The 22,955-nt window shown below is 42.4% G+C and overlaps 9 protein-coding genes across 9 annotated transcripts; 5 read left to right on the top strand and 4 right to left on the bottom strand.

Annotated features, from left to right (window-relative positions):
- Positions 1-934: 934 nt before the first annotated feature.
- On the top strand, positions 935-3,310 carry ABZ1 (4-amino-4-deoxychorismate synthase). The gene has a single exon (XM_020207651.1). It carries the CDS (start codon positions 964-966, stop codon positions 3,232-3,234), a length of 2,271 nt encoding a protein of 756 aa, XP_020064157.1. The 5' UTR covers positions 935-963; the 3' UTR covers positions 3,235-3,310.
- A 77-nt stretch (positions 3,311-3,387) lies between these two features.
- On the top strand, positions 3,388-6,160 carry CANTADRAFT_26107 (uncharacterized protein). The gene has a single exon (XM_020207650.1). The coding sequence runs from the start codon at positions 3,424-3,426 to the stop codon at positions 5,911-5,913; it is 2,490 nt and encodes an 829-aa protein (XP_020064156.1). The 5' UTR covers positions 3,388-3,423; the 3' UTR covers positions 5,914-6,160.
- Positions 6,161-6,176: 16 nt separating this feature from the next.
- CANTADRAFT_243737 (uncharacterized protein) lies at positions 6,177-8,497 on the bottom strand. The gene has a single exon (XM_020207092.1). The coding sequence runs from the start codon at positions 8,092-8,094 to the stop codon at positions 6,355-6,357; it is 1,740 nt and encodes a 579-aa protein (XP_020064155.1). The 5' UTR covers positions 8,095-8,497; the 3' UTR covers positions 6,177-6,354.
- A 2,077-nt stretch (positions 8,498-10,574) lies between these two features.
- Positions 10,575-13,424, top strand: CSR1 (Csr1p). Its single transcript, XM_020207649.1, has one exon. The coding sequence runs from the start codon at positions 10,950-10,952 to the stop codon at positions 13,329-13,331; it is 2,382 nt and encodes a 793-aa protein (XP_020064154.1). The 5' UTR covers positions 10,575-10,949; the 3' UTR covers positions 13,332-13,424.
- An 84-nt stretch (positions 13,425-13,508) lies between these two features.
- On the top strand, positions 13,509-13,886 carry IMG2 (mitochondrial 54S ribosomal protein mL49; the record flags this gene model as incomplete). The annotated part of the gene is made up of 1 exon (XM_020210060.1): positions 13,509-13,886. One exon carries the CDS (start codon positions 13,509-13,511, stop codon positions 13,884-13,886), a length of 378 nt encoding a protein of 125 aa, XP_020064153.1.
- A 312-nt stretch (positions 13,887-14,198) lies between these two features.
- On the bottom strand, positions 14,199-18,239 carry SSK2 (mitogen-activated protein kinase kinase kinase; the record flags this gene model as incomplete). The annotated part of the gene is made up of 1 exon (XM_020210065.1): positions 14,199-18,239. One exon carries the CDS (start codon positions 18,237-18,239, stop codon positions 14,199-14,201), a length of 4,041 nt encoding a protein of 1,346 aa, XP_020064152.1.
- Positions 18,240-18,861: 622 nt separating this feature from the next.
- Positions 18,862-19,083, top strand: CANTADRAFT_90144 (ubiquitin-like protein; the record flags this gene model as incomplete). Its single annotated transcript, XM_020211662.1, has 1 exon — positions 18,862-19,083. The coding sequence occupies one exon, from the start codon at positions 18,862-18,864 to the stop codon at positions 19,081-19,083; it is 222 nt and encodes a 73-aa protein (XP_020064151.1).
- Positions 19,084-19,716: 633 nt separating this feature from the next.
- PPG1 (putative serine/threonine-protein kinase) lies at positions 19,717-20,844 on the bottom strand (the record flags this gene model as incomplete). The annotated part of the gene is made up of 1 exon (XM_020210848.1): positions 19,717-20,844. The coding sequence occupies one exon, from the start codon at positions 20,842-20,844 to the stop codon at positions 19,717-19,719; it is 1,128 nt and encodes a 375-aa protein (XP_020064150.1).
- A 402-nt stretch (positions 20,845-21,246) lies between these two features.
- Positions 21,247-22,602, bottom strand: ARG8 (acetylornithine transaminase; the record flags this gene model as incomplete). The annotated part of the gene is made up of 2 exons (XM_020211661.1): positions 21,247-22,512; positions 22,567-22,602. 2 exons carry the CDS (start codon positions 22,600-22,602, stop codon positions 21,247-21,249), a joined length of 1,302 nt encoding a protein of 433 aa, XP_020064149.1.
- Positions 22,603-22,955: the final 353 nt, after the last annotated feature.

Raw genomic sequence — 22,955 nt, 5'->3', positions numbered from 1 at the left:
GTGAGATTGAATCGTTACAGTCAAAACTTGCAGAGCATGCTGATGAGATTTCGAGGCATAAAAAGTCTACATTGGAGCTTGAAGGCACAATAGCTCTGCATAAGAAGAGTGCCGATGAGTCAACCTCAAAGTTAAAGGAAAACTCGGAAGAGCTTAAGAAGAAAGAAGCCCACTTGAGTGAAGTAACCAAGAAGCTAGAGAATGAAGGTAAAAGATTAAAGGAATTGGAACTCTCTAACAAGTCATTGGTCAATGAAAGGGAAACAGCCCATCAAACATTAACGAAACTTGAGGTGCAGCAGACCCAGGACCAAAAAGATATGGAGAGCTTGACCAAGACTGTTGATGAACAAAGAAAGACGATTGAAGAGCTAAGTAAATACAAGTATGAGTCCGAACAGAAGGATGCAACATTCCAGTCTGAAATCGAATCATTGAAGAAGAAAATTAAGGACCAGCAAGCTAACTACGTTCCTAAATCAGACTTGGATGACTTGATGTTGTTGATGACGGAAATGGATGAGAATGTGAAGAAGTACAAAAAGCAATTAAAGTCCTTGGGTCAAGATGTTTCTAGCGATGAAGAAAGCGAAGACGACGACGACGACGATGATGATGATGATGACGAAGAAGAGGACGATTAGGTGAGATTAGCCAAAGTGTCCACCAAGTCCGAGGAAGCAGCTGCGAAAGCTGAAAATAGCGCCTCAATTGGCACATGAAGTGAAGACCAGTAAGCAAGTAGATCCAAAAGAGCGTTGATGTTCATGTATACAACTAATACTACAAGATACGTAATAAACCCGTGTAATACCTCCGAGGGCATATCCGAATCCACTTAGCGCAAATCCCCGCTGATTGCCGCGACAGCTGTGGATTGCTTAGCGAGATATGTCTCGTAAAATTTAAAATTTCTACCACTGAGCAGAAGAGTATCACATTGCACGATCAAAAGTCAATAGAATGATCCTACTTATTGACTCATACGACTCATTCACTAACAACCTTGCCAATCTCTTGGAGGTCAATGCAGGGCAAAAAGTTGTGACAATCAGAAATGATTCCTTTGAACCCGAAACCTACGAAGAATTTTTCCACAGTTATCTACCATTATTCGAATACGTAGTAGTAGGACCAGGACCAGGACATCCCTCCATCGAATCAGATGTAGGTATCATCAGTTGGCTTTTCCGCAGATATCGTGACAATCCAGACCTTACCGCAGTACCAATTTTGGGTATTTGTTTAGGTTTCCAGAGTTTATGTTACGAGTTTGGCAATGAGGTATCCAGATTGACACAGGTCAAACACGGTCAGGTGTACGAGATCCATCCTATATCAGAAGACACAATCCTTGGAGACGGTACTTTCAAAAGTGTAAGATACCATTCATTGTATGTGGAAAATTTGAATGATAGCATCATTCCGTTGGCTCATTGCTATGAGACGGATGGCAAGAAAATTTTGATGGCAGTGAAGCACAAAGAGCTTCCTTTTTATGGTGTTCAATACCATCCGGAATCAATCTGCTCTTCAAACGGAGATTGCTTGATTTCCAACTTTACAAACATGGCAAATGTGTACAATCAGAAATTTAGGCCAGAAGCCTTGGGCATCAACTTGACTAACTTACCAAAGGGCTTGATAGAAGATCATGCTATTAGTGAAAAGTCTTTGATTTCAGATGGTTTATTCGCTGATACTACCAAGAAGCAAGATATTTCATTGAAAAAATTCCAATTGGGCTCAGGAATACTCCCAATTGATATTTGTGAACATCTATATAAGAAGAACAAGAGGGCAAATTTCATTCTTTTGAATTCAGCATCCATACCAGGTGAATGGTCCATTATTGGATTTCCAATTGATAACGAGACAGAAGTGATAACGCACTCTTTGGACGAAGCTTCTGCAGTGAAAAGTTCAAGTTATGGCTCCCATGAAAGTACGAAGATAGAACTCAAGGATGGCCAGACTCCTTGGAAATACATAAGCGACAAGATGGCTACCAAATTTATATCGAGAGACAGAATCAAGAAGACTCTTGGAAATTATCATTCCAGAAATTTACCATTTTTTGGAGGGTACTTAGGTCTCATATCTTACGAAGAGGGACAACACATTTTGCTCGATAAACTTGAACCTATTTCCTCAACCCCAACTCCAGACTTGAAATTAGCTTTCATTACCCGTTTTATGATTTATGACCACCTTACTAATGATTGGTTTGTTGTCTCCATTAGAGAAAATGACGCAGAGTGGGTTGAGTCCTTTTCTGAAGAAGCTGCTGGGATCGAAAAAGTTGATATCGATAGCATTCCTTTTACAGTTGCCGATTTATGTGAAGAGGCCGATAAAGTAAGCATTCAGTACGATTTTCCTTCTCAGTCAATTTATAAGGACCAATTTGAAAAGTGTCAAGAGTACTTGCATTCTGGAGACTCCTACGAATTGTGCCTCACTACACAGCTGAAAATTAGCTTACCTTCATATATCCAGCCTTGGGATATATATAAGGTCTTGACTCTTCGCAAGAATCCTTCCCCATTTTCATGTTTCATGGAGTTTGACGATTGTGTACTTATCTCATCATCTCCAGAAAGATTCTTGTCATGGAAGGATGATAACGAAGGCAAGAAATTGGTTGAGCTTAGACCCATCAAAGGAACTGTTCGTAATACCCCTGATGTTGATATAAATGCTGCAACAGAGATTTTGAAAACACCGAAAGAGATGGGAGAGAACCTCATGATCGTTGATTTGATTCGTCACGACTTATTCGAATTTGCTCAAGATGTTCAAGTTTCGCAGTTGATGTCAGTGGAGGAGTATAAAACAGTCTTCCAGTTGGTTAGTGTCATCCAAGGAAAGAATATCAAGCCAGGCTACAGTGGTATTGATGTTCTTCACAAGTCCTTACCTCCTGGTTCGATGACAGGAGCGCCTAAGAAGAGATCAGTTGAGTTATTACAGCAAATTGAGTCTATGCAAAGCAGTGGTCCTAGAAGAGGTATTTATAGTGGAGTGGTGGGATACTGGTCGGTCACGGATGACGCAGATTGGTCGGTTATCATTCGTTCTACTTTCAGGTACACTAACGACAAGGCAAACAAGGCAGGCAACGACACCTGGAGAATTGGGGCTGGGGGTGCCATCACCGTATTAAGTGACCTCGAAGGAGAATGGGAAGAAATGAAAATCAAGCTTTCTTCAGCATTACAAGCATTCAAATAGTCACCTGTATATAGTCCATAGAGATAGAGAATAGATTTGTTTTTGCATTCCAGAAGTGTTACGCTACCACCTCGCACCATTGGATCACGTGAGCGTATTCGACGATTTTTTCTTCAAAATGTCCAACGAATGATTCACAGAATACATCAAACCAGCACTATTTGCTAGCAAAGAATACGACTCAGCAACATGTCATTTTTTGGATTTGATGCCACTGGTCCCCCATCTGGGAGACACCCAGACCAACCCAGCGAATCTTACGATTTCCAGGACACTTATGATGGATTGGGCGAGCAATTGGATGAAACCGACGATGCCTTTAACGAAATGACTTTCGGTGGCCAGGGTGATATTGGCAAGGATTTCAGTTTTGGTAATGCTCCTCATGCTGCTCAGGGACATGGAGCTCCAGCTAAGCGTGCCCCAGCACCAGCACCTCCCAAGTCGGGCGTCAGCTATGCGCAAGTTGCAGCTAATGATGACGAGTTCATGCAAGACTTATGGGGTACTGGAAATGCTCCAAACAAGAGCGAGGATCAGGCTGCCCCAAACCCGGAAAAGAAGATCATGTCTTTGGAAGAGCTCGAGGCTCAGCTCACTGCGATTGACCAATCTCAGCAACCACTACAATTTCCACCTCAGCCTTATGGCATGCCAGGAATGATGCCTCCACCTCAGTTCGGTGGTTACATGATGCCACCGAACGGATTTATGCCTCCTCCAGGTCAGTATGGTCAATTTCCCGGTGGTCCAATCCCTCAGCAGATGCCAATGCAACCCATTGCTGGGCAACAAGTTCCAATGCCTCCTCAGCAAATGCAGCAGATGCATCATCCCAACATTCAAGGCCAACACCCCCACCAACCTCAGGTTCAGACCCAACCTCAGCCTCCTCAACCCCAGCAGCAAGAAGCTGTGGAAAGGGTTGCTCTTGCTCAACAAGTTCCAAACCATGTTGGACGTGTCAGCAAGGCTGATATGTCTCAATTCCCTGTTTTGGGTTCGAAGGAAGCACAAAAGTTCCACGTCAATCACCAACCCCAAACTGGTGGACAAGCTGTTGTCGAACCTAACCAACAACAAGTCGAGCAACCGGAGGCTCACCACCAACACTTCAATCAGCACCACCACCACCACCAAAACCAACAATTGTCTCAAGCAGAGCTCTCCCCCGAGCAGCAAGAGAAACTCGCAAGAAGACAAGAAAAGGTTGCAAGAATCATGAAGTATTCTGGTATTATGAATCCAAAGGATAAGGACTTTGTTACTCGTTTCCAATTATCCCAAATTGTTACCGAGGATCCATACAACGAAGACTTTTATGCTCAAGTTTACAAGGTTATTCATCCAAAATCTGTGAACAACGGGCCACAACAAGCTAATCAACAGCACAACTCCATTGCGCAGGCATATTTGGAACAGAGTGGACACAGATTAGGTGGTCGTTACAAGAGAGCAGATGTTGCTTTGCAAAGAATGCAACAACAAGTTCAGAAAGCCGTCACCGTTGCCAAAGAAAGACCAAAGTTGACTCAGTACGCTAGGGAAGGTGCTTTGGGTAAGATTTCTTTTGGAAGTGGTAAGAAGCCAAGACAGCAATTAGAAATTTTCAGTAAAGCCGCTCAAAGAGAAATCGAAAGAAAAGAAGCTGAAGAAAAGGGCTCCGAAGCAGCAGTGGAAGGCTCAACCACCAGCTTTGGTTCTTTGAAGAAGGACAGATCTCCTTCTATTTCTGCTCCATCAAAGCCAAGTAAGAAGTACAGCAAGAAGGATATCATGAGCATCTTGGAGAACATCATTAGCGAGCTTATGAATGTTGAAAGTGAATCTAGAAATAGTGCTGACGTTGACACTACCAGATTATGGGAATCCTTGAGAGTTTTGGAACAATCTTCTTCCTCTGGAGATGACGAGGCTGAAGTTAACCCATTCATTCAATGTTTGAACTACAACAAGGCCTTAAAGATCTTGCTGCGTTTGTTCAAGTTTTTGAGTAGAGAACAGATTTTGACTATCGTGACTTTGGTGATGTCCAACTTGGAGAATTTATCTGTCATCAAGAATGGATCTTACACTACTTATGAGTCTAAGAAAGTTCCTGATTCTGTCTTGAGATTAGTTGAATCATACTCCTTGACTTTCTCCAAGGTTTTGATGAATGCCGCCTTATACTTCAAGTTTAATGAAATCATCGGATTGCTTGTTATCCTCATTGAGCACAACAATGTTTCTTTCGTGTCGACTACTAAGATTGGTTTATCAATCTTGACTACCCTCTTATCAAGGGCAGAATTGATTATTGGTGAAGGAACTATTTCCGCAACCGATCTTTCCGAATGGTCTTCTTGTTACGATGAATTGTTCACTTCCCTTGAGTCCAGAATCGCTGCTATCTTCCCACCACACCCAGAAGATGTCGATGATGGTTCTTCTAGAGAAAACTATGTCTGGCAGTTTTTGGCTACCTTATCATTGGGAGGTAAGTTAAGCCACCAAAGAATTATCGTCGATGAAGTCAGAGACGAAATCTTCGGCGCTATGAACAGAGCAAAGGCCATTGATAACTCTGATTTGGCCAACTTGTACAAGAAGCAAAACTTGTTGAACAACTTAAATATGTACTTGGTTGTTATGGGACTCGTTGCTGATGAAAATGAGATCAAGGAGTTACAAACTTAGTTGGGTATGCCTGAAGAAAACCAGAAAAAATAAAAAAAATTTAAACCAAAAAATATAAAAAAAATACTCACTAGTTGAGAAAATACAAGAATAATAATTTCTCACTCATAGTTCTTGTGTATTGGCAAAGCTCCAATACACTTTGATAGAGACCATTGAATTCTGCTGGCATTTTGAGTCTTTGTGCGATTTAGGTCTGTGATTAACACAACCTTCTGTATAATATAATAAACAATTTTACAATCACTTATTAATTGTTAAAGTATAAATTCGTAAATGGCTAAATATTACAACCCAATAAATGGAAGGAATGATACAGAATGAACTAAAGGCTAGGCTTGAATACTTCTCCGGCTCGATTAGAGCAATATGAGCACAGTGTTAAGCCTCCGAGGTATAAATTAAGTAGTGAATTTAAAAATCATGATCATGTGAACTGGACTATTTCGTGTTTGGGGCATGTAGTTTGGAGAAAACACTGGAGTGATAATTCACGGATTCGGGTGTCGTTGAATTAGAATGAATGGTATAAGATGAAAGTGAGTTGGAAATGCTATGTGAGATTCCACTCTGGACTTCTTTTTCCATGGGGGTATTATGATGTGGATTACTCATGATTGAAGAAGTAGAGGAGGCTACCGAATCTTTTCTCTGGTTCTCAATCAATGGTGCTAATGAGCGTCTTGGTAAGGAATCTGTAGTTTCACCAATTTGAGCGTAATCTTCTAAAGCGGAATAATACAAGGTTGAAGAGCCCGAAATTCTCGAGCTGACTTTAGAAGATGTGGCCGATTTCCGCCCCCTCAGAATGCTTGTAGGGCAAATTATACTTGAGAATGAATCACGTTTTGATGGTTTTTTGGTATGAGGCACTTCATTATTAGGCTCATTTTGGGAAGGTTTCGTTAGGTTTTTCAAAGAATTGATTGGGAACGATCCACTTTTTGGACTTATGCTTGATGCAGATGTATCTTGCTTCACATCCAGATGGCTCAGTTCTGAGGGAGGGTTGAATGGAGGGAGTAAGTTGAATGCCCTGATTGGCGGACAATCTACTTCGATGCTCATGGGAATGAATTTTCTTCTAAAAGTTGGTATCTTTGCAGTAGAAGATGTAGGCACTGATTGTTTGGGAGACCTCAATATCTTGTTGAAGTTTCTTTCCTGTTCAAGCAATTTTTTCAAATTCTTTATTTCGTCTTGTTGTCTGGTCACAATGCGCTTATGACTTTCAACTAAAATCATCATTTCATTTCTGTAAACTTGTTCATTTGAATTGAATTCAAAGCCAACAATGTCATCGGTGCTCTTTTCAATACTTGCCAGTTGTACCTTTGAGGATGTCTCCAACGCTTGTTGCAAACACACCTCTTGCATTGGGTCATCTAGTGAGAGATCGTCTATGATGCTATTTCTGGATAGTTTTCTTGAAAGAATTTTGTTTTGGAGGTTCTCACGAAGGTACTCCTTGTCTGCTTGTTCTTCTCTCTCCGTAAAAACCAATTTCAACTTCGACCTTGACGTAGAATACGGTTTGAATGTCTGGATATCAGCATTTGTAATGGAGCCATATTCAGTATAATTGACTTTATCAAATTCTTTAGACAGACTTATTATTGGATCCTCATTTCTGCTGGTACTATGACTCAATGCCTCATCATCGAAAGATATCTCGAGACTTCTTCTTTTTATGCTAGCCAAATCATTAGGATATACTATCACGCTACTCATGCTGTAGAGAGAATCACTGGGATTCCAGTTTTCCTTTGTCGACTGCACTCTATCTTGGACAGGACTGGAGTCCAGTTCTTCCATGATCCTCAGGAACAGGGCTTGTAAAGATACGATATCGTAGTTTAAAACTTGGTTTTCGAACTTGTCATTTTGAACGGGAGTCACTGGAATGTCATTTGTGGTGTCAGTTGCGATGGAAGGGGGTATGGGAGATGAAATGATGATGGGAGTGGATGGTTCGCTGAATGCTAACAGGTGCTTCGGTGAAGTTCTCAGCCTGGAATTGCTCTGGGTCCCTGAGAACCGATTTATAAATGACCTCAAGCTGGAAGACCTCTTGTGGGATCCGACTTTGCCTTGGGCCTGACTCTCGATGGAGGTTGGGGTCGATCCAGACACTATTTTGGAGCGGCTAGATCTCCGGGTTAGAATCTGGCTAAGAGTCATGGTGGCCGCTTACCTAGAACTGGTCGGTTTGATTCAGTGTCTATGGAGTATAATAGGGTATACAAAATGTGTCGATGATGGACTTTTGATGTGGGAATGGTAGTAAAATTGATTGAAAAAGCCAGTTATTAATAATAAAGATATTTCAAAGCACAACAACCTGGATACTGTTTTATTCTTCAAGAACAAGCGTCAGCTCACCTGTGCACAATAAGGTTAAAAAATTAGTTTGCAGCAGAACACTGCAGTGTGGTTGAATACAATTATGTTAGCCACCTTCTTGGGCGCTATTGTGAAGCAATTAGCTAGCCGCGCATTCCTGCTCTTGACCAAGAACAAATTTGAGAGGCATAATCATACAGCACACCTCCGAATCTAATTTTTTCGACGTACGGACGGCAGGAGAGACTGCAGTTGGACAGAAGGAGGTTGGCACCTAGAATACGAACCTTTGACCACTGCTCCCAAATACCCAGTATGGCTTCCCCCGTACACCCAACAATTGGGTTCTCAAAATGTTCAGAACCGTTCTTTGTTTATGTCAATGTGAGATTGTAGGTACTCAAGATTCCTAATTAAGCACCGAAAAAGATGCGATGTACCAACGCACATAACCACAGATGCATTTTCTATTGTAGTGCACTCCAGCCAATACTCTGTTGATGTTCCCGGATGAATGTGCTGACGCATATCGGGGACCTAGCATGCAATGGTCGCTTAGATCCATCCCTGATTAGTGCCACTGGTGCCTGATCTTTGCTCCTTCTGCACTGGGTATGTGCTCGCAGGAGATAGCGCATTAGCATATGTGGTTGTCGATCATTCATGGATCAGGTCGCCTCACCGTGTGCCAATGCAGACTAGCCCTACAAACTCCCCCCAGTACACATGGCACCACATTAGAGTTTGGAGAGACATTGCTTATTTGTAACCCACACCAAGAACGCTCCCTAAGTTGTTTCTTTAGCCGAATGGGGAACAACTCGTGCAATTCATAGCGATTGAACTGAAATTGTGGATTTCGAGGCCCGGTTTAGTCCACGTTAATAATATTTTTTGCGCACAATCGATATTTACCTAATGCTCGATCGGGTAATTTGGAAGATGGGAGCAATGAAGTCGCTGTAGAAGATAGGCCAATATAATGTACATATTCAATAGGACAAGGTTCCAGACCCAGAAACCGCGTTCGATTGTTCTACAGTGCATACCGAATCTTCGGTCTTATTCGTATTGATCGACTTTAGTTTTGAGCTGTTTGCTCAGGATTTGATTCCACTCGCTAGAGTTATTTTGTGGGTCCACGACCTTGTATGGAAAGATATTATCTCGCTTTATAGTCGAAAGCGAGATAATATTTTGCAGAGGCAAGCCACACACTAGGAACGAAGAGACTATTTTCTACACAGGCAATACGAATATCGAAGAAAGTGTTAAGTGGAGATCAGGGTTTGCCTCGTGCATGGCCCTCAGGATGCAGTGGGATAATATATGGAAAGGGTCTTCCCGATGAGGATGGTACCTTTTAGGGTCCAGGCGCCCACAGCTGTAGATCAGTAGTTCCCTTGGCCTGAATGCTTCCAGCGAAATCATGAAAATACCTATTGATGGGGTTATTGTTGCAAAGCATATTTAGGGACCTGTAAAACTAATAAATTATTAGAAGCAGGATGTGGAACATACTTTGCAAAAAGAGGGTTTAGGATGTAGATCAAAACTGCTGCCGATCTGGTGGATCTATGACAGTCAGTTTAAAGTAACATTAGAAAATTAGCACAATAAAGTCTAAGATGCTAATGATAAAATAGTCTAAGAGAGAGTATCAGTAGGACTGAGAGTTGCAATAGTAGTCAATGAGAGATGCAAAATAAAATCTGTTTGTGAAAATAAACAAAACTAATTGAAAAGAAGCTTTCTGATGATAAAGAACAATATACACAAATTCAAGGAAGCGATTATATGATACCAACTTTGAGTAATTGCATTCTCAATCCGAAGTACTCTAGTATGAACGAGTGAAAGGATAGCTGGAGATTAGACCAGGTAATGCATCAACACACAATGAGACCATTATGCGACTGGTGAACCACAGCTTTTACACTGACCCTGTTTGGGGTTTCTAGAAGCAGTTCTCTATAATAAAGTTTCATGATGAGGCTCAGCGAGTGTGAATGCCGTAGATATGACATGAACAATTGCTCAATTATCACTTCAAAGCTCTTGAGAAAACTGACAATACCAAGGTGATGGATTACTCTACTAATCAGGAGCAGCAATTCAACATGATCTAGGCTGTGAAGCGCGACAGAATGCTTCGGGACGGGACAGGACACAAGGCCCTACCGGGTCGCTTACTGGTTCCGTTCCCGTGTCCCCATCACGTGTTAACGTCTTAAAGTGACGTATCTCCCAAAGACAGACACGACCTTTGATTTTAGTAATCTTGAGAAATAACCACCAGGGTTGTTGCAACCAAAAAAGAGCACTTTTACTAATCGAATATACACTACACCAGCAAAGACAAGCTAAATCGTAAGGCAGACCGTAAGCGAAATCGTTGTCAGTACTGCAGAATCAAGCAGTGATACGAGGCACAGTCAGAGGCACATCTTCACGTTGCTCCTGAGATTTTGGGACTCCTGTGGAATCTATCAACAGTATATCTTGAGCCATATACATCGTGTCAGGAGAGCACAAAAAACACAAAGCCAACTTAGCTGGTCTTCAGTTGGGAGTTAGAAATCAATTTATTACTTTGCATCAGTTTGCTTACCGGTCATTTTTCATCAGTTGCTGGAGAACGATCGAATCAAATGCTGGGATTAACGAATAGGTATAACCTGAGCTCGGCTAATATGGGTCCTGAAGTTAGTTCTAGATCTGTACGGTCTACTTTGCAAGCTGAGGCTCCAATGTCCCTGAATGAACCACTAAACAACCAGGTATTCACACATGGATACGTCCATGGACACATTCACAAGCACAAGGACCACACACATATACATGGTCATATACATAATCATGACCACGACCATCAAGTGCAAGAGAGCAGGCTTGGAAACAACGGTGGCAACGATATTGGGAAGATGCTCGAAAACGCCGAGGACTGCAAGCAGTTTGAGGAGTTGGCATATTGCAAAGATATCTTTTGTGACGAACTAGACGATTGTTTCTTTTTGAGCTGTGATAGCACCAAAAAGCTGGCAAATGGCGGAAGCTGTGATGCGGATGGCTCCTACTTGGCTACTGAATCTACCTGCTGTGATGATTCAAGATGTGTTGAAATTCACTCAAGGGGTGACGACCACGAGGGTGAGCACGATATCACATGTTGTGATGATGAAAACTGCCTGGAATTAAGATCAAGTCACCCAAATCTGGATTCAGACTGTTCTGTATATGACGATGACTGTTTGCCTGACTGTTGTGATGGTGCTAATTCTTCAACAGAGCACATTCATTGTTCGAATAAGCACCAAGATATCTGCGAGCCCCAGTTGTCTAAGCGTCCAATCTTTGAGAATTTGATCACTAACGTTCATCAGAACTTAAATCTTATACCAGAGCTTTATGAGAATAAATCTTTGAATGTTGACAATAACATCGATGAGTCCAATAGTCGCAAGAGAAGAAAAGTTGATGATGCCAAAGATTTTGAAATTCATTTCCCACATGCATGCCACCCAGCCCCCGAAAGTAATACTCTGTCACTGAAATCGAGCAATGAACTGACAAACAAGGAATACTATGCATCTCGGGATAAAACTAGCCACAATCATATTCGGCAGTCGTGTTTTCATACAACAATACCAAATTCCAGTACAGGGTCTTTTAATGTTGATGATTTGATGCTTGATTTTGACTTCTACGTCCAATTCAATACTTTTAACCAATACCTTAATAATAACCTTGGTATTACTCAAGGAAGCCATCAAGATTTAGCAGGAAGTAGCTATGGATCATCGATTGAGAACGTGAAGTCGAGGAAGGTTTCAGAAAATAAGCATCTTTTGTCTACCCCTATGGGGCCGCAGTTAGAATTGATGAACAAGTTTTCACCTTCTGCAGAAAGATCAATTCCTTCAGAAACTTCATCTGACAACCTATCAGTGACTGCTACATCTGCATACCCATGCCAGTGGGATAATTGTTTCCGTAAAGTCACTGATGATACTTTTATGAAACATTTAATTGACCAGCATATTCGTCAGGACTATGGTGTACCTGAACCTCCAACATCTATTAATCCCAAGGCGACTTCATACCTGTGTGAATGGAATGACTGTAACTATATGGATAATAGTTTCAACTCATTCGTTGACCATTTGAATGTACACAAAGATCAACTACATGCCCAATTCCCCGTTAACAATTATAGTACGGGGTCCAGTCAGTACATACCAACTTTGGATAGTCAGAGTCAATTTCTTTTAACTCCAAGTTCGACAATTTCATCACCAGTCTTGAAAGATGTTCAGGGGATGACTTCAGATGCCAATAACATGAATTCTACTGATTTAAAAGCCATTAAAGATCAAAATCAACTTAATATTACATCATTGAAGATCATGCCCCAAAAGAGGAAGTCTCCTCCAACACATTCGAGTGAAAGCAAGTGGCCCCATGTTTGTAAATGGGACGTGGGAACTGATGCGAATGGTAACCCAGTTGCTTGTAACCGGGTACATGAAACAGATGGTGAGCTTCAAGAGCATTTGATCAAAGATCACATTGGGTCAGGCAAACCGATCTATCATTGTAAGTGGATTGGCTGCGAAAGACATAATGGTAAGTCATTTAACCAGAGGCAAAAATTATTCAGGCATATTCACATTCATACAAACTATAAGCCATGCAAATGTGACATTTGTGGAGCTTCGTTTGCGGTTGAATCTATATTGAAACAGCACATGAGAACTCACTCGGGTGAAAAGCCATTCTCATGCTCTATTTGCGGTAAGCAATTCGCGACTAGTTCTTCTTTATCCATCCACAAGAGAGTGCATAGCGGCGAAAAACCACTTCAATGTAAATGGCCAGGATGCAACAAGTGTTTCAGGGAGAGTTCTAACTTAACAAAGCACATGAGGACTCATTATAAGACCTTTCACTGTGAAATATGCGGTGAGGAGTTTGATAAGAAACCTAACTACACAAAACACATGAAGCTACACAAATCTAAGTGCACAATTAATGAGCCCATTGCTGGACATACTGGCGTCAAGATAGAGATTTAATAGTTAGGATTTAGGTTTATAGTAATAATTTATCTTTAGATTTTCGAGTAGCGCACGCCTCAAAATACATCGGTGAATGTCGCATAATAGGGTGCTACGACACACACGCGACATCTAAATCTGAGAAAAATTGTTCAACTAAAAAGAACTGTAACTGAAAACTATCCAAAAAGCACAATGAGACCTTCATTTGTATCTTTGAAATCGGTTAGGGTTCCACTTCCAACCCCAACTATAAAACCCTTCGAAATTCCACCACTTTCATCCATTAGTTATAAGAACTTGCCAAACACTGGTTTTGGCATCCACAACTATTCTATCACCAAGACCAAGTTCAAGCACTGGCCAGTATACTTGAAGATCCAGAACACCAAGATCAGTACCGAAGTAAAGAGAATTCAGGGAGATGTTGTCCAATTTAAGAATGATTTGTTAGCCTTGAACCCTAACCTTGAAATTACCGTGAACCAGAACATTGGTTACGTCAACATAAAGGGTGATGTTGTCAATGAGATAAAGAAATATTTTGATGAGAACATTGAAAGCTCTATATAATTCATGTTCTGCCAACGAATGAATGACTAGGGTGCACAACCAAAATCTCGTGATGAGACGACAAGGATTACGAAACAAGTTATTGCCTTTGCTTCGTGGTGGTCGAAGCACATAAATTAAACTCTACGGGAATACAAATACAGTGCCCAACTTGTATATACAAAACTCACCAACAATAAATTTATTAGAATGCTAATTGGAGTATCGTCCCTCGAGCTAGTATACAATCTCTTTCATACCCAGCCCAAAATATGGGTTACCCGAACCCGTCCTATGTCCGTGGGAAACAAGTTATCTGCAGCATGTACTCCCTTAGCTGGCTTGGTGACCAATCTCTTGTATGTCTGAGCCCACTTCTGACGAAGGAGTGCCTCCACCCTCAGAAGAACCAAAGGCAACTTGTCTGATTGTGACCAACCAAGGATCGTTGAGTAACTCGGCAGCACTAGGTCTCTTCTTTGGATCGTGTTCCAAACATCTGGCCAAGAACTTTCTACCAGCTTCACTCAACTGATCAGGCGAAGGCAATTGAGGCTTGTGGCCTGCCGCAATATGGTACATGATTGCCCATTCGTTGTCCAAGTTTGCCCATGGTCTACGGCCAGTGGCCATTTCAAGCACACAACAACCTAGAGACCAAATATCGACCACACCAGATCTATCTGTGGATGTTCCGGTAATTACTTCCGGTGACATATACATTGGTGTACCAGTCATAGAGTTTAAGTTGTTCCTATTAGTCCCATTTGCAGGTCTGGAGGAGGTGACTGAATTTACCCCTGGTGCTCTTGTTCTTCCACTAGTGGCAATAACCTTGGCAGCACCAAAATCAACGAATTTGATAACACCATTATGATCTAGTAAAATATTCTCTGGTTTGATATCTCTGTGAACAACACCAGATTGATGTAAGTATGCAAGACCCTCTACCATTTGCAAGGTATACACTTGAATAACCATTTCATCCTCGATCCGTCCATGGGTCAATAAGCCAGAAAGTGATCCACCTTCACAGAATTCCATGAAGATATAGACCTTATCACGATGTACTTCGACACCAAAATATTGAACAATGTTGGGGTGATTCAACATCTCCAATACCGTCATTTCATCTTTGATTGAAGGAACAATATTTTTGATAGATTGACTGTCGTGAAATCTGATTTCTTTCACAGCCATAACACCACCAGTATCCAAGTTAACCGCAGCAAACACATGTCCGAAAGTACCTCCACCAATGAACCGCCCTTTCTGCCATCTGATGGAGACAGACGAGAAAGATGAAGCCAATAAGGTAACAAATTGATATTCCAGATCTGAAACATCCAAAACCCTACCAACGGATTGCAATTCCTCTTGCAATTCTCTCCTGTATTCTTCAATTTCATTAATCTGCTTCATGGTATCTTCACGATAAACCTTGAGAATATATTCATCATCAGCCGAGTTTTCAATTTTATGTCTTTGAGAGGTCCATTTCAACAATTTGTTTCTTTCTGCTTCACTAGATCTAGCCCCCATAATATCGAAATGCGATATAAGAAGGGACATACATCTTGCAACCTTCAATTTCAACTTGTGGAACTGATCATCACTCAATACCAAAACATTGAAACCTCTTGTCATATCCATGGAAAATTCCAATGCCAACACACACCACCTAAAAGTTTTTCTATCAGTGGGTATACAATCGTCGCAAATGAAACTTACCCACTCAATCGACAACTGTATTAATTTCATGATCACTGTTGATTTCCTTGATGAATCAAGGTTTCGTATCGAGTTTTTGCCGAAGTCTCTGGCATATATGAAAAAACTGTTGATTAGACCTTGATATCCACCTTCCGGAGCCAACTCTTTGCATTTGTTTCTAGCAATCTTAACGGAGTCAAATACAGACAAAGACATCTTGAAAAAATTTCTGTTAATTTTGGTGAGTTCAATGTGGACCTTTGCCAATGAGCATCGTTGTTCCACTGGTTTCAAGATGCCACCACCAGTGATGATGTCTCCAATCAAGTTCAAAAACTTCTCCCGAACAATATGAAGACTGTAGTATGGCAATTTGGTGATAAGCAACATCTGTCCAATCTTCACATCAGTGATCGGAACTTCATCAATGTGTATCGTAACAACATTTCCTTCCCAAACAATGGGTTTGGGCGGACACAACGCCAAAATGTAGGAGAAATAACTAGCATCTTGATCATCAACATTGTCCGGAATGATTGATTCCATGTTTAAAAGTTTGAGTAATCCACTGAATTTAGTTTGTGCCTCATTTGGATCTTGCCCAATATATGAACCGGTCAAAATCTTCAAAATCTCTTGTTCGTGCCCCATCAATTCAGTACTTGCAAAGAAATAGGTACCTTGGTTTTCCACAGTCCCGGTATAGACCAAGAAATGGTTTGTTGCCTTCAATATTTCTAACAAGTTCTTCCATTTGGTATTTGACATAGACAAATCAAATACCAACGAATTGGTAAAATCTCTTGAAATCTCACCAGTGAATCTTGCCAACTTTCTTCTTAGCTGACCAAAATTTTCAGTGGTGGAGGAGTACCACCTTATCAAATCAGATGTACTCGAGGATTGTATTTGAGGAAAATTGATTTGATTATTGAAATATGCCAATAACCTTTGAATTAATCTGGATGCCAAAAGTGTTATTTGTTCTGCCACCACTACACTACCACCTTCAATGAAATTTCCTAACCATTTGAGATCCTTCCATGCCTCTTCTAATTCTTCGGGTTCCTTGAAAGTCCTAAAGTTTGTTGGCGAACGTGAACTGTCCAACAACTTTCTATTCAACAAAATCAAGAAGTACTTAACACATTCAACTACTACTTGGTCAAAATCCTGAATTTCGTTTTCAAACAAGTCACCCAAAATCCAAGTTTTCCTGGAATCCGGTTTGGAGTACTCTTGGATTCCAAGTTTTACTTCCAATGCAATTGTAATATACGTCTTGAAGTCATCAATCATTTGGTCTATCATCATCAATGTAGGTTTTTGTAACTTCATGGCGTATCCAAGACGGACTTTGATAATTTCTTTGATCAATTTCATAGGCACAAGGCAAATATGTATCAAATCATGGATATAGTCCGGAAGTTTCATGGTTTCAAACATATGTCCCAACCGTATATATGTATCTTTTGACTTAACCATCCAGGGTGCTATTGGTGTGAAAATACGTTTTCTGAATATGTCATGAACACCCTTCTCTTTCATTAATTTTTCGGCTAATGATTTGTTATCTTCGTCAAACAATTTCTTAACCTTGGAAGAAGAAGGTGTGGTTGAAGCTGGCGGGGTAGAGGCAGCAGAGGAGGAGTTGGAAGAATTAATACTTGAGCTCTTTGTTATATCCAATTCATCATTTCCTATCCATACTTTCAAGGTCTTGGTCTCATTGGCGATAGCGCCGGTGATAGAATACCAAGCAATGAGCGCATCAAGCCTATTTTCAAACTCTTCACTTCGGATTAATGGTTTGTCATTTTTCATTTCATCAAGAGTCCTCCATAACGCACAAGCTCTATCGTATTGATCGAGTATTTTACCGACCTGCTCTCTTGGTGAATCGTTCTCATCGTCATAATTGATTTCGAACTTCAAAATATCCTCAATTAATTGGTCCACAAGGGTTCTGCGATATGATATTATTCTTCTCTGGTCCTCTTCAGTTCTGTTGAAGATTTTGGCTCGAACCCCGAACCATAGGTTTTCCTTGTAGGTAGCATGAAGAAAAGATTCCTGGCCATTTTCTGGATTGTTGTTGTTAATGATCTTGGTCTTTTCCGACCTGACGACATCACCTGTAAGGACAGAAGTCAACATGGATTGCCATTCGAGTCTTTCTATCACTGCTGGGTCATCGGTGTCATTTTTGCTAAGTTGTGTGATGTTCTTGTTGGGGTTCAGATTGAACTTGGGGTCAGATGCGCTCTTCATCATTGAGAATGCCAAGCCAAAATCGATCTGGTACTTGTCGTCGTCGATATCTGCTAGTAAGTCGGTGTTTCCTCCCCCGTTGGAGGCCAAATCATCGTCATCGTCGTCGTGGTCGTTTGTTTCGATCAGATTGGTGTCTGCGCCGGTAATCCCCTTGGTGTAGTAGTCATCCACCAACTGGTTCTTGAGTTTTCTCAAGTAGGCCTTCTCTTGGGCGAGGTACTGGGAGTTATTGTGATGCTGGAGGTTGTGGGTCAAGGTCTGGATTAACGACCGGGATCTGGATCTGCCACCAGAGGAGGGCACTCCCGAGGTGGACGTAGTGCTGGTGGATGCAGGGGACGTGTGGCTGCTGGAAGAGGCATTGGCAGAGTTCACGTTGGAGGGCATTCTCTTTAGGCTGCCCCCTGAAGAGTTTCTCAACAACGAGGGCCGTCTGTTCTGGTGGAGATGCAACGGGACGTTGGCATGCTGGATGGGGTTCCCTGGCGCATTGCCTTCCTTGGGAGTGTTGGGGGCCGTCATGTTCCCGTGGATGGTGGTGGTGGGATTATATTTGTTGAGTTTTTTCGCAGGCGGTCCTGAGTGGGTGCCACTGGGGACGGGAGCTGAGGCGGGAAGCAATTGTGGGATTTATCACGCTAGCCACTGGCACTTGGTGTGGACGGATGTGTTGTAGGGGGATGCCTAGAGGCTGCTGTTAGGGTGAGACAGTATGGAAGCTCTCGCGCAGGCTTGCCGTGAGAAACAACTCGGTCCATCGGTAGCGAGTCGACCCCGAAAATATCCTTAGTGCACCACGGTAAAGTCATTGTGATTCCAAGTGTCAAACTATATGGGATACAAGGAGACCACCGACGAATTGAAGGAGTTAATCCAAGGTTTTTAGAGAAATATCGTCGCTTCGTTGGAGAATTCACGCCATCGTTTACACTTTTACTTGTCCAAAGTGCACCTTCGACACTCACAAGTGATTCATCAAACCTCTAGAGGCATACTTACATAACCTACCATGATAGAAGTGCTGGTCAACGACAGACTTGGCAAGAAGGTCAAGGTCAAGTGCTTGGAATCTGACACCATTGGCGACTTGAAAAAGATGCTTTCGTTGCAGTTGGGCACCTCCTACGACAAGCTCATCTTGAAGAAGGGGTACTCGGTCTACAAGGACCACATCAGCTTGGACGACTACGAGATCCACGACGGGTTCAACTTCGAGTTGTACTACGGGTAGGTGGGCCAAAATTTAGCAGCTGACGCACAACTACTGATGTAGAGAGAAGCAAATGACAAATTCAGTATATTACTCCAGGCTATTGTAACAGCCAACAAACAACCAATGATGTAGGAGGATGAAAACAACCACGCCAGTGTATATTCCAGAGTACTGATGCTGGATGCGAGTCTCTAACTACAAACAAGCATGCACAGAAATGAATTATATGACTGAAAATGGCACAAGAAGTGACCACATCCCCAGTCCCACTGTATGATAATTAAATTAAGCTTGTATATTGATATTAGACAATGGTAAGAATGTAAACCCCGAGACACTCCATATTATCAACAAACGAATAGAAACCATCGAAGAAAGTCCATATTATCAAGGTACGAATACGACCCACCAGCCACACTCTATTCTACTCTTTTGATTTAACCGTAAATAATTCTTCAAAGCCAGTCCTATTTTCTCTGGAATATTAATTAGTTCTAGATAAATAAATAATATCCACCCTCCTACGAAGTTAATGAACTAAACATGAATGGCAAGTAATAATACAATAGGAAAAGTAATGCATAACCATACAGCGTGAAGCGGCCTGCCCAGAAGCCTTCTATTAGTGGAAGTACGCCATTTGGTTGAAGATCATAAAAAGTACTCGATATGCTGCCTCTTTGGCCGCTCTTGGAAGTAGGAGCCGAAGAAATCGGATCCGGCATAGTTGATATCAGTATTAATTCCGTTAACGCTTTTTCCGCTGATGGTATCTTCGTCGTTCTCGGGAGAAGCTTCGAAAATATTGAAATATTGGCCCGGTAACACTCCTTGAGGGTTGGAAGAGCGCAACTTACCGGGAGGATCATCAAAACTGTTATCGGATGTCTTGCTTCCATTCTTGCTGTCGTAGTTTGAATGTAAAATTTCGAGAATGCTGGCTTTGTTCCCACATCGATAGCAGTAGTTGGGAGCTGACCACACAGTAAGGCACTTTCCATTCCAGTAGCTGGTGAAGCCCTCGTTGCAGAGCTGGTGGGCTCTGATCATTTGCACCAAGTCATTATCATGACAAAATTTGTTTATCACATCCAATCCGAAAAGATAGCCTGCACCACGGGGCGAGAGCTTGAAGTCCATTATCTCGGTGTCAGGGTCAGACCACACCAAGTCAGCCATTATTCCATCGTGAGGAATTTCTTTGAATCTGTCGATAGCACGTATTTGGTCAAGCTGTTGACAGCTGGGAGACAACCCCCCGTGGGCAGCGAAGATCTTACCATCTATAGTGGCACCCAAGGGCAAGTAGTCGAAGAGATCGGTGATCCAGGACCACACGTCGGCCGAGCCATTGTATTTATTCAAGATTTCCGAGTAAAAGCCGTAGTTTGTAGTGATGGTTCTGGACTCATGATTTCCCCTGATCAAAAACACGCGATCAGGGTATCTCAATTTCAAGGTGATAAGCAAGGAAATGGTCTCTACTGAGTAGTATCCACGGTCGACATAGTCTCCCAAGAAGAGGTAGTTGGTGGTGGGAGGAGATCCTCCTATTTGGAATATTTCAAGCAAATCGTGGTACTGGCCATGGATATCACCCACCACCGATATCGGAGACTGGAGATGCATGATGTTGGGAACCCCAAGGAGCTGTGTCTTGAGGGTATGGCATAGCTGCTGGACGGTTTCAGGGGGCAAGATCTTGGGTGGTTTGTGGTCCAATAATTGTTCTAGGCAGTAATCCAAATCGGAGGTTGGAATGCTGAAAGACACCGTCATTTCATGGGTCTAGGATACTGGGAGAGAACAAGAAGCGTGTGCTAACACGTGGATCGGATCTTGGGTGCGTCAGGGACTTCTAGGGGCGTTCTGCCGTGGTTTACCGTTCTTTACCGTGTCTATCTATTTCTCGTCTTTGGCGATGAAAGTCCAATTTTTCACGTGACACGATTGGCCTGTCAACATAGGAGAGTGATTGAGAGCGAACGCTTGTCCATTTACACTAGCTCCAAGGTCTCGACAAGTAGGGTGGCTCTGGAGTGGCAGGAAGGCGTTTGTACCATACTTGTTTTGCGTTTTAAGCATGATAATGGGATAAATTGACACTAAACGATGGTTCCTACAGTCAAGCTGATCATACTGCTTAACAAAAGTGGTCCTTTGACTCTGACGTTATATTTTCTAATTAATTACCTCATCCACACTCTTGGAGAGAATGTTTAATCCTTCCTCGATAGCATCGGAAGGAATATTTAATGCGGGAACGATTCTGACCACATTTAACCCAGCAGTTATCACTAATAATCCATGTTCTCTACACTTGTTGACAATGTCGCCAGCCTGAACGTTGTCCTTGAATTGCAAGCCCAACAACAAACCCTTACCCTTGACTGCATTGACGTGTTCTGGGTACTTTTCTGCGATTTTGGTGAGGCCCTTGACTATCTTTTCTGACTTGTCTTCGACCTGGGACAAAAACTCGGGGTCTGAAAGCTGATCGATGACATAGGAGCCAATCTTGGAGCCCAATGGGTTACCACCGTAGGTGGTGCCGTGGTCCCCCACAGATAACACCTTTTCGACCTTTTCTGTAATGATGGTAGCTCCAATTGGGAAACCGTTTCCCAATGCCTTTGCGGTTGTCAAAATATCAGGGTTGGCTGCTTCGGACTCGAAATGAGAATGGGCCCACAACTTGCCCGTTCTTCCCAAACCACACTGGATTTCGTCGTAGATCAACAACACATCGTTGTCGTCACATAACTTTCTCAATCCAACGAGGAACTCTTCCTCGACAGGAGTCACTCCTCCTTCACCCTGAATTGGCTCTATGATGACTGCGCACGTCTTCTCCTTGCTGATAAGCTTCTCGACACTGGAGAGGTCACCGACAGTTGCCACGTTGACACCAGCTACCAAGGGTGCAAATGGAGCCTGGTATTTGGCATTTGGCGTCACCGCCAAGGCTCCCATGGTACGACCGTGGAATGAGTTCTCAAAGGTGATGAACTCCACCTTGTCATCGCTGATACTCTTTCCGTACTTTCTGGCAAATTTCAAGGCAGCCTCGTTGGCTTCGGTTCCGGAGTTGCACAAGAACACCCTCTGGGCGTTCTTCATGCCCCCTGATTGGGTGGTTTTGGTGATCAATTTGTTGGCCAACTCTCCAGCTGGCAAGTTGTAGTACAAGTTGGATACGTGGAGCAAAGTCTTTGCTTGTTCGGCAATGATGTTGCTGATTTCCTCGTGGGCATGCCCAAGAGAGGTCACAGCAATACCAGCCGTGAAGTCGACATATTGACGGTTCTCCAAGTCGTACAAGTAGGAACCCTTACCGTGGGTTAGCACCAAGTTTGGTCTGGCGTATGTGGTCACCGAGTAGGGCTTACTGATGGTGTTGATATACTTTCCACTGTGGGAATCGTCTGAGGCATCCGACACTGCGTTCTTCAACACCGACGAGGTGGAGAGACGTTGGACGGCGATTTTGCTGTAGCCTACCCGAGGCTTGCAAGTCTTGATGGCAGTTCTTAACATTGGAGGGGACGACGTGAAGGAATGACAAGTTAACTAGTGCCGATTTCTTGAATTTATGGAAAAGATTTTGCACCGCGGTTGACTCATCTCTTGCCGAATCGGGCCCAGTCCAATTTGTGGTGAGGATTAGGGAGCCGCCTAATCGGGCTTCGAGTGAGATATGGGCACTACAGTAATACTGGACACGCCTGAGATGGTTCCCGTTTAGAAATACTTGAAATTTGTTGTTCCAGCTGGCCTGTTAACTTTGCAAAATTTAGTAGGTGCTGTTTCGTGCATTTTATACTGAAAATTGTAGTGCTATGTGGTAGCTACACTGAATATGTTGGACATCATCACTATGATGCATTTTT

Source organism: Suhomyces tanzawaensis (assembly GCF_001661415.1).
Source record: "Suhomyces tanzawaensis NRRL Y-17324 unplaced genomic scaffold CANTAscaffold_4, whole genome shotgun sequence".
Taxonomy (NCBI): Eukaryota; Fungi; Ascomycota; class Pichiomycetes; order Serinales; family Debaryomycetaceae; genus Suhomyces; species Suhomyces tanzawaensis.
The sequence above is the reverse complement of the archived record's forward strand: the minus strand, read 5'-3'. Positions and strand labels throughout refer to the sequence as shown.

Bases quoted from the DNA above. Each gene is read 5' to 3' on its own strand.
- ABZ1 (XM_020207651.1), top strand. From the start codon at position 964: ATGATCCTACTTATTGACTCATACGACTCATTCACTAACAACCTTGCC.
- CANTADRAFT_26107 (XM_020207650.1), top strand. From the start codon at position 3,424: ATGTCATTTTTTGGATTTGATGCCACTGGTCCCCCATCTGGGAGACAC.
- CANTADRAFT_243737 (XM_020207092.1), bottom strand. From the start codon at position 8,094: ATGACTCTTAGCCAGATTCTAACCCGGAGATCTAGCCGCTCCAAAATA.
- CSR1 (XM_020207649.1), top strand. From the start codon at position 10,950: ATGGGTCCTGAAGTTAGTTCTAGATCTGTACGGTCTACTTTGCAAGCT.